The sequence below is a fragment of the Pleurodeles waltl genome, chromosome 9 (genome assembly GCF_031143425.1).
Source record: "Pleurodeles waltl isolate 20211129_DDA chromosome 9, aPleWal1.hap1.20221129, whole genome shotgun sequence".
NCBI classification, from domain to species: Eukaryota; Metazoa; Chordata; class Amphibia; order Caudata; family Salamandridae; genus Pleurodeles; species Pleurodeles waltl.
This window is the reverse complement of record NC_090448.1, coordinates 884,034,749-884,049,974: the sequence shown is the minus strand read 5'-3', so window position 1 is coordinate 884,049,974 and position 15,226 is coordinate 884,034,749. Positions and strand designations below refer to the sequence as shown.

Genomic DNA, 15,226 nt, shown 5'->3' with positions numbered 1-15,226 from the left:
CAGTGCATATACCTCTACTACGTTTCGCTTTAGGGCTACTGCATTTTGGGCCTTGTCCCTCAACAAAGCCTTGTATGCCTCCCAGAGCATAACCAGATAGTCCACTGACCTCTCGTTCTCGTATACCTGGGACTCAAATTGAAGGGATGTAATGGTCTCTTGACCTTGCAGCACCCCTGTGTCTAGTCTTCAGGCCTAAGTTCTGCCTGTATCGCATTTACCTCATTTAGCATCGAATGTGAGTGGTCCAAGATCCCCTTTGTTAAGTACTGTGTCTCCTGCACCCATATGATTTCACCCACAGGGACAAATATGTAGTACAAGTGTGTGAGAGACCTGTGAACACCAGAAAGAAATAAACATTGTCTATCATTTGGGTTCCAGATTCTCTCTTTCGATCAAGCCCAGAGCATTCATCGAACATGCTCTGTTGGGAAGAGGCTAGGGTGAAGCTTTTGTCTAGTTCTCTTTTCATCATATAGTTAAAGTCGCTCCTCACCACATGCTGATGGGCTCCCTCTTTCATTAGGATTGGCCCTAATTTGTTAATGACGCCATGCTGCAGCTTGAAAGAGGCAGACACGCAAACTACCAGAATGTCCCTCCTGTTTCACCCCCTCCATATTGCCACGTAGACCCCTAAGGATTTAAGCATTGATTGTCTGCCTTAAAGGGGGGTGTTTCTTGTTAAAAGCAGCCAAACATCTGGACCCCCTCGTAAACCCAGCGTGGGCCTGCAGAACAGCATGGCTTCTACAGTTGTTCTTCATGAGATGGGTTTCCTGTAGGAGCACGAGGTCTTGAGAACGTCGACAGATATACTGCACTAGGACTCCTTTTTAGGGTCGAGCCTGCGTTGCATGCGCTCGCGCATGCATTTCGCAGGGAGACTCTTTTGTATTTATAAAAGGGCTCGGAGCCCTGTCAACTTCACATCGGTGTTTTTTATTGGTTGGTGGGCTTCCCTAATAAAATCTGCTTGCTTTTCATTAGTCGAAGGCACGCATATGGCATGCCTTTTCCGGTGGCTAGCCCTCCTCCAGCGCAGCGACCAAGTACAGAAAACATGCGAGGCTCGCTGTTTTCCATCGGGCTTGTGGACTTTTTTTTTTCTAATTTACGAGCCTGATCTCGCTTGGCAGAAGTCGAGCGCTTTACGTACTTGATTTCACTTTTTCGGGTTATGTACATAAATGCACTTTTGCCCGATAGGTGAAAAGTCGGGTTAGGAGTTTACAACGCGATCAGCTCTAACATGAGCAAACGCGAGACCCGATGCATTGTAAATGTTTGTTAGATTTTACAACCCCGCTCATTCACATTCAATGATAAAACCTTCAGACGCTCAGCCATATGCGTTATAGAATTTGCCGATCATGGGAACTAGTCTATTGATATTTGTGACATCCCAGCGTCTCCCAAGGTCTTCTGTTTCCCTCCAGCCCTACCTACCAAGCATGTAGTGCCTGAAACATGAAACCTAGGCCCATATTTATACTTTTTTAGCGCTGCATTTGCGTCATTTTTTGACGCAAAAGCGGCGCAAACTTGCAAAATACAATTGTATTTTGTAAGTTTGCGCTGCATTTGCATCAAAAGGCGGTGCAAGTGTGGCGCTAAAAAAGCATAAATATGGGCCCTAGTGCTGTAAACCACGTGCCACCCCTCCCACCTTTCCTTCTTGTGGGGTCCAAACCATCCACTCCCCCAAATTCAGAAAGGCCTGTCTTCACCCCTCGATCCCACATTGTGACAACCTGGAGCATGATTTATTTAACCCTCCAACCTCTCTCCACCTTCTCCTCCTGTTTATCGAACTGTACACAAAGCACCAGTAATGTAATCGGTTTATATGAGCTTACTTATTTTAAGATGAGGGATGTGCCCAGGGGACCTTCGATGCTCATGCACAGGCCTGTCATCACCCATGTCTGAGTCGGAGATCTGTCTTCAGCAGTTCCCTAGCTGCAGTTGAACTCAAGCTTTGTCACTGTGACTGTTATCTCCTCCGCTTACTGCAGAGCATTCATCTCTTTCCATAGCGCCATGTCCGCAATCAGTATTTTCCTCATGCCACTGGATTCATTGACCTCCCTTCCACATGGACCTCTCCTCCGCCCAGTTCCGAGCTTGGGCTGGATGGTCAAAAATAGTCTTGTCTTGAAAAAGTATATAAGTTTGGTCAGGTATAATAGAATATATTTTATATTCGTGTCCCTTAATTGCTGTTTCTTCTGCTCAAACGACTTTCACTGCTGTTGTACAAACTTGGTGTAATTGGGGAATATTAGGATCTTTTGGGTGCTGTGCGTGATATTCCACATGCTCCAGACCATTCGAGGGCCAGGTCTCTGGATCATTATTTGAGGAAATGGGCTATTATTGATCTAGATGCTGCTCTGGGAAAGAGAGCTTCACCAAGGCCATGGATGCTCTCTATTACAAAACAGCTAGACATCTGTTCCATGGGCAGAATGATGCGTAACCACATTTCCAAAGAGTGTTCAGAGGGAGTCCTTCACTTCCTCTGCAAACCCCAGGAAGCGCAAGTCGTTTCTCTTGGAATGGCCTTCCGCATCCTCCACTCATGCTGCAATTCAGATGATCAATTTATTTAACTTGTGAACAGTTTGGCGTAATTCCTTTACAGTCCCTTCTAGCGTTGCAATGTGGGCCTCTTCTTCTGTAGCTCATCCTGTTCTTTTACACAGGCCTTGCCAGAGCAGCGCCACATCTGCTCACACTTTCCCTCCCTTAGTTTCTACGCCCTGTTTAAAGCCTCAGTCGCTTGCAGGCTATCTCTCCCATTTCTCTGCCCTCCCTCCCTCCCCGTCGTAGAATGACCTCCCACTGTGCCCCCCTAATGAGGTTTGTAGGAGTGGTTTGGCAATTGTATCCAGTTTCCCCTAGTTGTGGAGGGCACCCTGTCTCTTGCCAATGCTTCTCCTGTGATGGGTCTAACTGAATATATGGTGAATCTGTCAGATCCCCCTCCGCACACCTATGAAGGGGCTGCACGAGCATCCTTGCCTAGGTTGGGGAAAGGGGTTGATTGAAACCCCTGGCTGGTACAGTATCCTCAGGCAGAGTATGGTGTTACCCTCACACCTCCTGCACTGTGTCCTTGGCAGCAGCGACAATGCCAGGCACTCCCCCACAGATGGGCCCACCAAGGCATGTCTTTCTTGGCACTCACCGCCACCTCTCCGTTTACTCCTCATTTTGCCCCTGCGGCCGCTCCAACTGGTCTTGCTCTGAGCAGCCTTCCCTTGGCGCCGCAGGGCCAGCCTCTCTAATTCTCGGGCTCTCAGGCCTGGGCAGTCACAATATTGAGATCGGAACCATCATTCCCTCCCCGCTGCATGGGCTCAGGGCTTCGTCCCAACTGTATCCTTGAGCTCCTCTCACGTGCAGGTGAAGGAAGCAACTTCTGACCCGTTCCAGGCCATCAGCCACAGGATATGCAGCAGATCGATGGTGTGGGAGCTCTACAGAGTGGTTGTTGCCATCTTCAGCGTCCAAACCACGCCCCCATTTAAACAATTGTATTATTTTTTTTATAGTTGGCTCTTCTTTGCACTGCTCACTTACATTCCCCTTTGCTTCTATCTTTCACATTTTACAAAGGGTTTGTGTGCGAGTAATTTTGGAAATCCAAGACAGCGTACATAATGAGTGCAATGGGCCTGATTTAGATATTGGCAAAGGGCCCGCCGTCCACCAGGGAAGCATAGGTAATAATTAGACCTAAGTGAATTGTAATTACGACGGAATAATCATATAATTTCCCTAATTTGGTGATACTCTTGTAACATGAAATTACTGAACTCACCAAAAACGTTGTGATTATGCCCGCGTGAATAATTTGGGGAAATACCTACAGCAAGAGCACAGAAATGGAGCACCAGCAGCTGCTGCCTGCTGCTGTTTGTGTTCTCTTGCATTTAGTGCACAAAATGCATCCTCTGCTTATTTTGAAAGAGGGTGTATTCTGTTCTAAAAAAAATAGCGCTAAATGCAGGGTTATGCTTTTAGCGTAATTTTGCATAATTTCACTGTAAATTTGAGTAATTATGCTACAGCAAATTAGTCGAGTTCTGCCCACCCCTAGTAATGATGTCAGCTGCTCTTATGGACCACTGCCTGGCTATTTAGAGATGTCAGCGAGAGATAGATGCTTTCAGAGGAGGAGCCACCTTGGCGGCTCCTGTAAAGGTATTGTTTGCTAAGCAGCCACCATCGTTGATGCAGCTGAACAGCAATTCTGTTTCGCAAAATAATCCCCAAAGCAACACTTTGTTTTGTTAGAAAAATAAATAAAATTAATGAAGAGTGGTGGCTCGCCATTACGAGCTTCAGGACTACTGGCCCATTTATTTACTGGCCTATTTGTATTATAACAACAGTGAAGAATACCTAGTTATTCACTTTTGTATAATTAAAAAAAGGCCGAACTTCAGGTCGACCAGCAGCCTCAGGCAGCCTGAGGAACTATCTGATGGCTGGCACAGATGAATAAAGGCGTCTGTACCAGCACCCAGAGACATTTTCTAGGGCTGTTGAAGACACAGCCCTGGCCTCTTATGCCTCACTGCCTCCCCATCTGGGATGCGCTAAAGCATCACAGCTATAGGTAGCCCCGAGCACTATGCTTAAGCCCTGCAGTGCCCAGGACTACACACAAATCAACCCATTACCTCACCCTTTCCTAATTCAATACAGTGTTGAGAAACGGTAGGATGAAAAGGCAGACACTGAAAAGTGACACGTGCAACAACGCAGGTTTGCCAGGTCTACCAGTGGGCGGTACACTGGTGCATGAATATCTATGTTGAGAGGAGAGAATGTGCAATAAGAAATGCAGTTGGCACACGTCATCAGCACGTGATATACTTGCAGACGCCTAACATGGTGGGGATGCATAGCAGTGCTGACGTAGACATTACAGACATAAAAAAGCCCATTATACACCATCATTGCTGCACATTAGCTGAAATGTCAGTCAGATAGGACATATGACAATATGCATGTGTAAATGTGTGGTTGACTGTGCTGTCCTGCAGTGATGACACACAGTTAACTAAATCAACCTATAGTTATCCAACGCCTATGTACCTCAGAGTGCCTACACAGGACTATCCACATGTATATAGGCTCAACATGTCATATTCTCATGATTGTCTCACTATATAGCATAACCCTGATTTCACAACATTGAGTGACATAGATTTCTGGAGGACGAGGTGTCTTATGCACATATGTAAGCACATGCAGTGAGTACATGGCCCCAAAATGACAGGTGCCTGACCTACTGTTCTGGACAGTTGGAAGTGACCAAAGTCTGCCAGCAGAAGTCGTCATAGCAGTAGGCGGTCGCAACTTGTCATAGGTTAACATTGCTGCCTATCACAGGCTGGGGCCAATAGCGATGACTGCCGGCGGTGAAGGTCCTTTAAGTGGTGGCTGTGACTGCAATTTTCTGCAGTCTTGCTCACTTGACTCCTGACACTGTTGCTAGCAAGACCTCCACTACATGAGCTGCTGCATACTTCCTCTGGGAACGATCATGCCATGTCCTGCAGGTGATAGGGCCCCTGTCATCACGCAGGAAGAGCTGGAGAAGTTGATGGAGGAGATCTTACCCATGCATGTACAGCTATATGGGACACCAGAGGAACAGGTGAGTCCAATGCTCCAGCCATGTGTGATTGGTTTTGTGTTTGACGATGAGTTGGCCATGTGAACTGTAGTTGGTATAGATGCATGAATGTGCCATACCGTACTGGTGTGTTCTGAGAGGATGGGTATATGTGCTCACTTGCTGTTACAGTTGGGTAGTGTCAACTCCTGCTGGAATGGGGCTTGTGCACATGACCTTCTCCTTTTGTCTGTGCCATCCATGGAGGTGAACGCCCATCAGAAGAAGGGGATTTGGTGTGCCATCGCCAAGCAAGTGTGGACCCTGGGGGTCTACAGCCGGTGGAGCACCCATTGTAGGAAGCAGTGGGAGGACCTGAAATGCTGGGCCCGGAAGACTGTGGAGGCCCAGCTGGGGATGTCCTCCTGATGAGGGAGGGGTGCCCATCGGAATCTGACCCCCTCAATGGCCCGCATATTGACAGTGGCCTACCCTGAGGTGGATGGCCATTTGAGGGAAGCACAGCAGCCACAAGGGGGTAGGTACAGACAGTCTTCTGGTGCTTGGCTCTGGTTGTATGCTGTTTGCTGTCTCACTGTACCTTCTGTGACAATGTAGTAGTTGACAAATGTTTGTAGACTAGTGGTAATCAGTTGATACCAACTTGGCAGTATATGAGATGTTGAACTGGCATCACGGTTTACTATGTGTAAGTTTTTGACACCTGCATCAGACATCAGTCTGACTGCATGTTGTGGTGCCCTAATGTCAATTTCACATGTGTTGCACATTCTGCCATTCTTGTGCATGTGACCTAGTGTTTCACCCTACCCATTTACTCTATCCCGGTCCATCCCTCTGTATATGTGCGTCAGTGGCTCTAAGATGTTTGACCACTCCCGTCTGTGTTGATCACCAGTCGTACCAACAAGTTCACTCACTTATTTGGTTCAGGCTCCAAACATAACTTGTACTGGTACAGATATGGACTCCATGTGAGCCTGCCATCTCATGTACAACACAGATATGCCTTGTCTAGGACAGTACATATATGTGTTTGAGGTTGTAACCCCATTGTCCATTCATCTCTATTCAATGGGGTATGTGTAGGTGGCAACGAAGGGACATTCCACTTTGAGGGTCAGATATGTGTTTTTGAAATCATGATGCTTTTCCATGTGATTGACATGGACATTTCGTCTCTGTCCCAATGGGTGGGTAATAGAGAAGATAGGTGCCTTGGCAGAGCCAGCCTCAAACAATCAGCGGTGCCAATGGTATGTGTGCAAATGGCCTGCCAAATCCTTTGCAACCTTGGTAATATGCTGCCTATATCATGTCTCAATGGTTACTTGGGGGCACACCATGTGGAGTAGGATAATCTATGCTTCACTTGGCCTAGCTGATGTCTCCAGTCAGGTGAGGATTAGGTATTGCATCACCTATGTGTTCATGAAGTGATGTTCTTGTTGTCCCACTATTTAATAGGCTGGTAATTGTTGTACAGAATAATGATTCTAATGCACTGTCAGTGGTGTAGGTCCATGTGTAAATCTTGGGCACATGTCATTTCTGTGTGAAATTTCTGTAGTCAGGAGTTAGGCACAGGTAATCACATGTCAGGTACGGTGTGAGTGATGTTGGTTTACTCATTTTGTCAAGTCCTGGAACTGTAATTGCATGTCAGGTGGAATGGTAGGTGGCCTGTGATGTCAATAATGACTGCCTGAAGTGTAGTTGTTATGAAACTGCACTCAGTGATTGCTTATGGATGTGTAATGGGTGCTATGTTGACCATTGTAGCTGAACATGCAATAATGAAGTGATGTGGTGTATCTATGTTCAGTGTGTGCAGATTATCCTCTGTGATTGTGTGAATGTCTTGCCATGACTGTTCACCAGACATGTATTCTACACATCATTGGCACATGTACGGATATGCCACTTGTTATTGCTTCAACAGTTCAGGTACCTATGTTGGCATTTATGCTTCAGGGGTCAGCCAACAATGTGAAATGTATGGCAGGTGCTGTGTGCTCAGTGATTGGGGTAGTCTACACTTTCAAGGGACATTAGTCATTGAGATGGGCTGGCCAGGTGTTGTTTCTGGACATGCATGATGTGTTGTGGTCACTCACCTTCTCTTCCAATAGGTGATAGGAGTATGGGGTGATATGACCTGGAATATGCATTTGATATCTACTTCTGCTAGGGCATGTGTAGCCTGCTGACATGGCTGTACAGGTGTCCAATTGAATGAATCCAGCCGTGCTAACTTACTCTGAATGTGATGTGGGTGTGAGGGATGACATGAAGGGGTGGATAGTAGTAACATGATGTGACATGATGTAGGATTTGTGTAATGCCAACAGAGATGGGCTAGCCTGGACAGGTTTACCAGCAGTTATGCATGTGTACATGTGTGTATGTAAGGAATGTGATAACCCTTTCTCTTTCTCTCTGTCTCTCCCTCCCTCTCTCTCTATTTGCGTGCATCAGCATCGGCAGCCGTAGGAGACAGGGCACTCGCGAGTGGGGATGCTACTGGCCATGGGACCCGGAGTGCTGCTACCAGCGACAGCATGGGACTAAGTGTCCCGGAGGGCAAGGGGAGTGCTTCGGGACAGGCTGGATCTTCCGCTTCATTATCCTTGAAATCCTCTTCCAGTTGACACTCCCTGACGTCCTTCTGGGACCACCACAGCACCATCTTTGTCAGCCACCCCCCCTTACTAACACCGCCCTCCTTCTAGCTCCCCACCCAGTTGTCCCTGTCCGCTCACTCAGGAGGGTGGGCATCTCCTTTGCTGCAGACACCTCTGCCCCTGCCCCTGCCCCAGTCAGCCCTGCTGCCCTCAGTGGCGAGGCTATTAACCTCCTGAAGGCCATCTCTGTGGGTCAGTCTACCATTGTGAATGCCATCCAGGGACTTGTAACTCAAGTGCAAGAAAGCAATGCATTCCTGAAGGGCATTCACAGTGCACTGGCTGGCCTACAGAGATCATTTTGGGCTCTAATCTCTGCACTGACAGCAGCCAGTCACCCTGTGTCTTCTCTCCCCCTCCATCTTCCTCTACCCAATCCCACACCCCTCTTCCCCATCACAGCCAGAGCACACAGACAGACAAGCATGCATCCACCTCAACAGCCTAGGGTACTGCTGACCAACACAAGCACCACATGACCCACCACTGGCATGCACACAGATAACACCCACTTGCAGACACACCAACACCCACTACCTGCACAGACTCCATCACCACCCTCACCTTCACAGACACTACACCTGACACACCACAACTCCAATCCTACCCACAGTCAGCACAATAGCAAACCCGCAGACATCCACCCCAGTCACTACCTCTGCAGTCACCACAACCACAGACACACCCACATGCAGCACAACCACCATACCTGCAGTCACCACCACAACAGACACCCAGCACACACAAGCATTCCCTGCACACACCTGCACCCAAAACATCCACCAAGACACCTCCTACAATCACTCTCTCCACTCCCAAACCATTTTGCCATGATCATCCCCGTGTGTCCAAAAAGGAGTTTTCCTTCTTACCTACTCCTATCCCACCCTGTGATACCCCAAACGGTCTGTGTCCCTCACCAAGCCCAGCCCTTCCCCCTCCAAGTCCTCCCCTGCTAGTACCCATGCCTCTCCCCCTGCCAAGAAGTCAACCCTTCCCAAGTGTTCGCAGCCCTCCCCTTAACCTCGCCCTAAGCCCTCCTCCCAAGCCCAATCCCAAAGACCCCCATCCCAAATCAAAGCCCAAACCCCCCTCTCTGCCACCCCCTGCTAATCCCTGAGGTACCTGCCTGCCCCTTAATGCCCCAGCCTGTGGAGGTCATATAGGAGTCAGGAGTCACGTAGGGGCACACTGATGTGCCATTTGTGCATTGTGCACATTGTTGTTTGGACTGGCCTATGGCCCTTTTATTTTGTACATAGTTACTTATTTATTTCTATATTTATTTTTAATAATATAAATAGGCCAACCAGCTGTTGGTCCCATGCTCACATATTTCTCCTGGGTAACTTTGGTGTGTGTTGGTTGTGCTACCAGTTGTGTCTGGGCAGTATGTGTGAGTGTGGCCTTAGCATTTGTCCTGCAGTAATGGCTGTGTATTCTTTGTAGGACATGTTTGTGTTTGGGACATGCATGTATGTTGATGTGGTGTGTATTGTTTGTGTTGGCATGTGTTATTCCTAGTGTTGTGCGTCCTTGTGCAGTTGTACTGTATGCGTACTAGTGTGTGGTGATTGGTATATCAGAACAATTGTGTGGTGTGTTTGCGTGTTATGACGTATGCTTTGTTGTATGGTTGTGTGATTGTGTACATTGGTTGTCAGGTGTTGTTACCTGTTGTATGTATGTAATATCAGTTGGAGGTGTGTATTGTGGTTGCTTGATGATGCAATTGAGGTGTTGCGGTTGTGGTGTAGTTGTATGAATTGCTAGGGTTGTGTATTGTGTTGTTCAAACGTGCCGGTGTTGTGTGTCTGTGGGTTGGTGTGTGTTTTAGAAGTGTGTATTGGCCATGGTGTGTGTAGTATGTGTGTGTATGCTGTTGTGTGTGAATGTGCTTAACAGTGTGAGGATATGTGTGTGTGTCGGCCTCGCCACCCGTCCCGGATGTGTATGTTGTGCGTGCATAGGTACTTTCACTATTTACACCAGTGACAGGTAAGTGTGTGTACTTACAGTTGGTGTTGTCGTCATTGTCGCTGGTTCTGTAGTCTTTGGGTGAGGAGGAGCAGTGGAAGACATGCAGTTCAGGTTATACTCCGGCTCCAGAACGGTATGACTTCCTGAAGGTGAGTGTCTCCTTTTATACTGTTGGTTTCTGCCAGGGCTTCAGTGGTGGTGCGACCGCAGCAGAAACCTTGGCGGTGTGCAACTCTGTAATCTGTTCGGCAGTAACATTGTCTCTGCCGGGCTGAAGGTGCCTCCCGCTGACCGTGCACCCGTCGGGCCCCGTGTTGCTAGGGGTGCACTCTAGGTGTCTACCTAAACTTTGTTCTCTGGACGCTCTAACTCTTAAAGACTGCGATTGTAAGTCAAGTACTTACCTGGGATTTGTGTCATTACTTTTCCTCCTCTAGGTCTGCATTGCTTTCTATGACAAATTGCACTGTGTCCACTTTTGAAACTGAAAAGTCTTACTTACCCGTAAACTGTTTTACCTGTGAATTCTAAACAAAAGTGCATTTGATACGTAAGAGTGCTACACTCTTGAACTGTACTTGCCCGCAACAAAGATCCTTTTGGTCCTAGAAATTCAGTAACAAAGTACTTTTTTGATACATAAAAACATTCTCTGGAGTTAATCATTGAGTGTGTGCCTCATTCCTTGACTTTGTGTGTACAACAAATGCTTAGCACTGCCCTCTGATAAGCCTAACTGCTAGACCACACTACCAATGCTGTCAATGCACACATGGGAGCGCACTTCCTCATCATCAATGAGCACACTAGTTGCGAAGCTGCTGGGTGTGTGAGGAAGGAGAAATGGATGTGTTTACATTCTATTGTACTAGAGAGCAGGCGCCGGGGAAAGCAGGTAGAAGGCTACAGAAAAGCACAGGGAAATGCTGCTGATTAATAAAAAGAGAGGAGTTGCAATGAAGTTTTGAATGCATACTTGATTATGTTTGAACGTTGTGTTGCACCTGGCGTGCAATTGTTTTCCAAGCAGGCAATGATCAACGATGGAGATTTCCCTTGCAAGAACAGCTGCAAAAAGCATGTGCACTGTCTAGAGTACAGTTAAACCAAAGAAACAAGTAGATCCTAAACAGGTCATAAAATAGAATGTGGGGATGGATACTAGTACTTGGTCCATGCTCTCGGGGAGCGCTGAGCACAAGCAGAGGCATGACGCATGCATGCCATGGATACATGGGGAGAAAGAGTAGGCGAGAGAGACGTTGGAGTCAAAAAATGGGAAGCTCATGGGCAGGCTGAATCCAAAAAAGTATACATAACATGTCTCTTCGAGACTGTGCATGCGCTGTCTAGAGCCAAGATCTAAAAAATGAAAGGCATAATTAGAAGCCATTTGTGGCAGTGTGAAACTGATCCTGCTGCTGTCAGGAGCTGCAGGGTTTGGGCGAGAGCACCAGCCCCCTGCTCTGAGCCCCATCAATCCTCTCAGCAAAGTTCTTGCTAGCCTCCTAACGTCAGATAGGCTTTTCTACAACTCTGGTCATTCCTCCGATGGAGTGCAGGTTACAGGGATGCTTTCAGAGCAGGATGGACCCCTTTGACACAATCCATCAAACCATTCTACTCGCCAGGTCTGATTTTCGTGCACATCAGGCCCCACTGCCTCCGCCTCCACCTCCACCACTGCCTAACACTCCTAGCCCCAGATTGCACAGCTCAGCTCATCTGCACCTTGTATGCCATCTGCCCCCTACTGGTCTTCATGTCAGGGTGCAGCACGTTCATTCAAACATTTCTGCTCCATCATGTCATGCCCCTGGGCAGGAAAAGACTGGTCATGGAGAACTTCTTTTACTACGGCTCACATAGTAGAGTGAAAACGAAAATTCACTACAGTGGCAAAACAAAATAAAATCCACCACCCACTAACCCACACATCAAAGGACAATCTACACAGTTACAGATCAAATATATTCACACCTGTTTCACGATTTGTCAATCAAGCATAGACTACAACTAATTACTTTTACCAGGTATAAATCAAACCTACACAAGGAAAACGTTTAGTGAATTTTTACTAACGGGTGAACCTTGAATTATTTGAAAATATATGCCTGTCATTTATATAGCACCTTTCAGGTTGCCGAAGTGCATGATGTAATGAGTGTCAAGCTACACTAATGGGGAGTGATTTGTTGGCAGGGTGTTGTATTTGCTGTGAGGCTATGTGGTGTCTAAGTGACCAGAGTGGTGCTCTTCTTGACATATTTTGGGTCGCAGTGCTTAGAGTGACGGACTAAAGCATGAGTGAGAGCGTGCAGTCAGGTTTTAGTTAGCTGGCAGGTGTAATGTGTTCTGCAGACCACATGTTGAGTTTATGGTGCTGACAATTTTCAATCCACTTCATGTGTTCTGAATGCCAATTATTACTGCCCCCCTGTGATTCTTGTGAGCCTAGGAGGACACAGAGAGGTCAGAAGGAGGACAGAGATCCCCCTGGATGGACTGTCGTACAGTCATGCAAGTATGAGTAACCAATGAGAAATGTCCAAATTTGAGTATGCTGGGAGATGATGACAGGACCTACAGGTGGACGTCCAGGATGCAAGGCACATGCGGAAGATCTCAGTAACCAATGGGTACTAGTCATCTTCAGTGCAGAATGATTTGGTTCAGATGGATTGGTGATAGGTGTCTGGCAGATTAAAAGTGTCCCATAAATGCTCTTATCTTTTGAATTAATAGCCAGCCAGGCTGGAAGTGTTCCTTCAGAATCACTCACAGTATGACTGTTTTCCAGCCTGCAATGATTACAGCTGGCCGAGGCAACACCACAAAGAGAATACCCATTATTCAGGCCGCACCGACTACAGTCGACAGAGATAGTGTCCAGCTGTTGTGATTTCTGTGACTTTTAAGTACTTCGGTCTTAGTAGGCCTGCCACAAGACAGTCCTGGAAGACAGCATTTGTCTTCCAGGCTTGCATTGATCACAGCTGTCCGTGGTTGAGCTCATTTGTGACAAACCCATGAGCACCTATTCCATCCCAGCGTAAACAGTCTGTAGGAAACAAACGGGTAAAGTTGGTCCAACCTACTGTGTAGACTGTGAGGTTAATTCAGGAGTGGGTGATAACTCTGGCAGGTGGGCATCAGGTATTAGTGTCTCAAAGAGTCACAGATTGCTCTGCTTCAAAATTTCCAAATAGTAGCCATGAATCTAAATGTTCTGCAGCCAGAATGAAATGTGAATTTGCATAGATAAAATATACACAATTTGCCAATTAACTGGGGCCTCGACAATAAAATGATGCGATTTGTCATAATTTGACTAATAGCCACTAAACAAGTATGCTGTGAGTCAGGATTAAAACTGGCACTTCTTGGGGGTGGGCTGGGGGTGGGGCAAGGATTTTCTTTTCTAAAATAGAGTATCTTCATAGGGCCTGTCTATTGAAGTGTTATAGTCGAACAACGAATCTTTCAAGTTCTCTGACATAAACCATTAATTCTGTACTCAGGAATCTGCCATTTCAGTTCACAACCCAACATGGTGGGGGATGACACATGGAAAAACGATCTGCTAACATGGCCCCCGTCACTAGATAGACACTATACAAATCAGAAATATTAATCATCTTTTCCAATGCGGTTCGCTTTTAACCTTAAATCCTCGCCCACTTCATGTGAGTTTCTAAGTAGTTAAGAAAGCAACAAATGAGAAAAACGTTGGATTTCTCGGGCCAACGACACACGGACAGAAACATCTCTACTCCGCCACGATGTTGAAGTATAACTTATTGTACGAAAAGGAATTTGCGATTACCTATAATTGAGGCAAACAGCTCAGATGAGGAACTTCCGGCCGCCATGAACGTGGCCCCCGCCACATCTTTACTCAAGTTTAGTTTCTGTAAAAGAGGCAGTGGTTAATGCTTGGATGTTGTACATAGATGAGTTTATACGTGTTACTGTGAAAAATGTGAACTGTAGCCAATGTTGGCGCAAGTCCCGAATACAGAGATCAACCCAATGGAGTTAATAATAAATGTGTACACCCACTGGAACAATACGTTTGTAATTGATAACTATGACATGATACGTTTGCCGCAATATTTAGGGCTACAATTTTCTCACATACAATCGTAGACCAAAATTATTTTTCTTTACATGCATAGTGCCTTGATATGGTGAAAAACAATAGTAATATTATAATTATGTATACTTTTCTATCGATCAATTTTTCAGAAGGCTTTTTGCAGTAGGCTTTGTTCCCAATAAATACAGGTCAAGTGGTTTCATGCTAATACCTACAATATCAGCGAGTAGCAGTGGGCCCAACCAGTAATGTATAGACAAGAATGAGAGTCCTGCTGCTGTGTTCATATACCATCATAAACCGCAGAGCTAAAGGTCAAGGGGTATGGGCTGGTTCTACGAAGGTGCCTTCCTTAGGATGCCACCAGAAGATGTGCACAAACATCAAATACATCCATACTGCTAGAGGGAGGGCAATTGGCAAATAACATGTTTTATTGCCCATGGTGACAATACTCTAATACATGCTGAAAGTGATTCCAGGTGGTGGCTTACTGGCTCTTAAGTCACACAGACAATACACATTGTTTAATGGTTTACTTTTTTTAAAGTATGGGCTTCAAAAATATATTTTTGTTGACAATGGGAATACATTTGTTAAAATAAATAAGAATAAATATACGGTCTACTATTTTGACGTTTATAGTCTGCGGTATAAAGATGTAACTGCTAGAGAAGAGGCATTTTCTTGTCTTTTCACAGTTGCTGCTGAAAAACAAACATTTTTGCAAGCCTTGTTGGGACTGTTAAGCGAATCTAAAGAGATGAACGATAAAATGGTTCATACGCTGGTATGGTTTACTGA

The 15,226-nt window shown here is 46.3% G+C and overlaps 1 protein-coding gene across 1 annotated transcript in view; it reads right to left on the bottom strand.

Annotated features, from left to right (window-relative positions):
- Positions 1-15,226, bottom strand: part of LOC138259754 (sodium/potassium/calcium exchanger 4-like) — a 505,351-nt gene that overhangs the window by 473,909 nt on the left and 16,216 nt on the right. Inside the window, exon 3 of the mRNA XM_069207641.1 lies at positions 14,150-14,234. Within this exon, the coding sequence (XP_069063742.1) occupies positions 14,150-14,234 (85 nt within the window). The remainder of the gene's footprint in view (positions 1-14,149; positions 14,235-15,226) is intronic.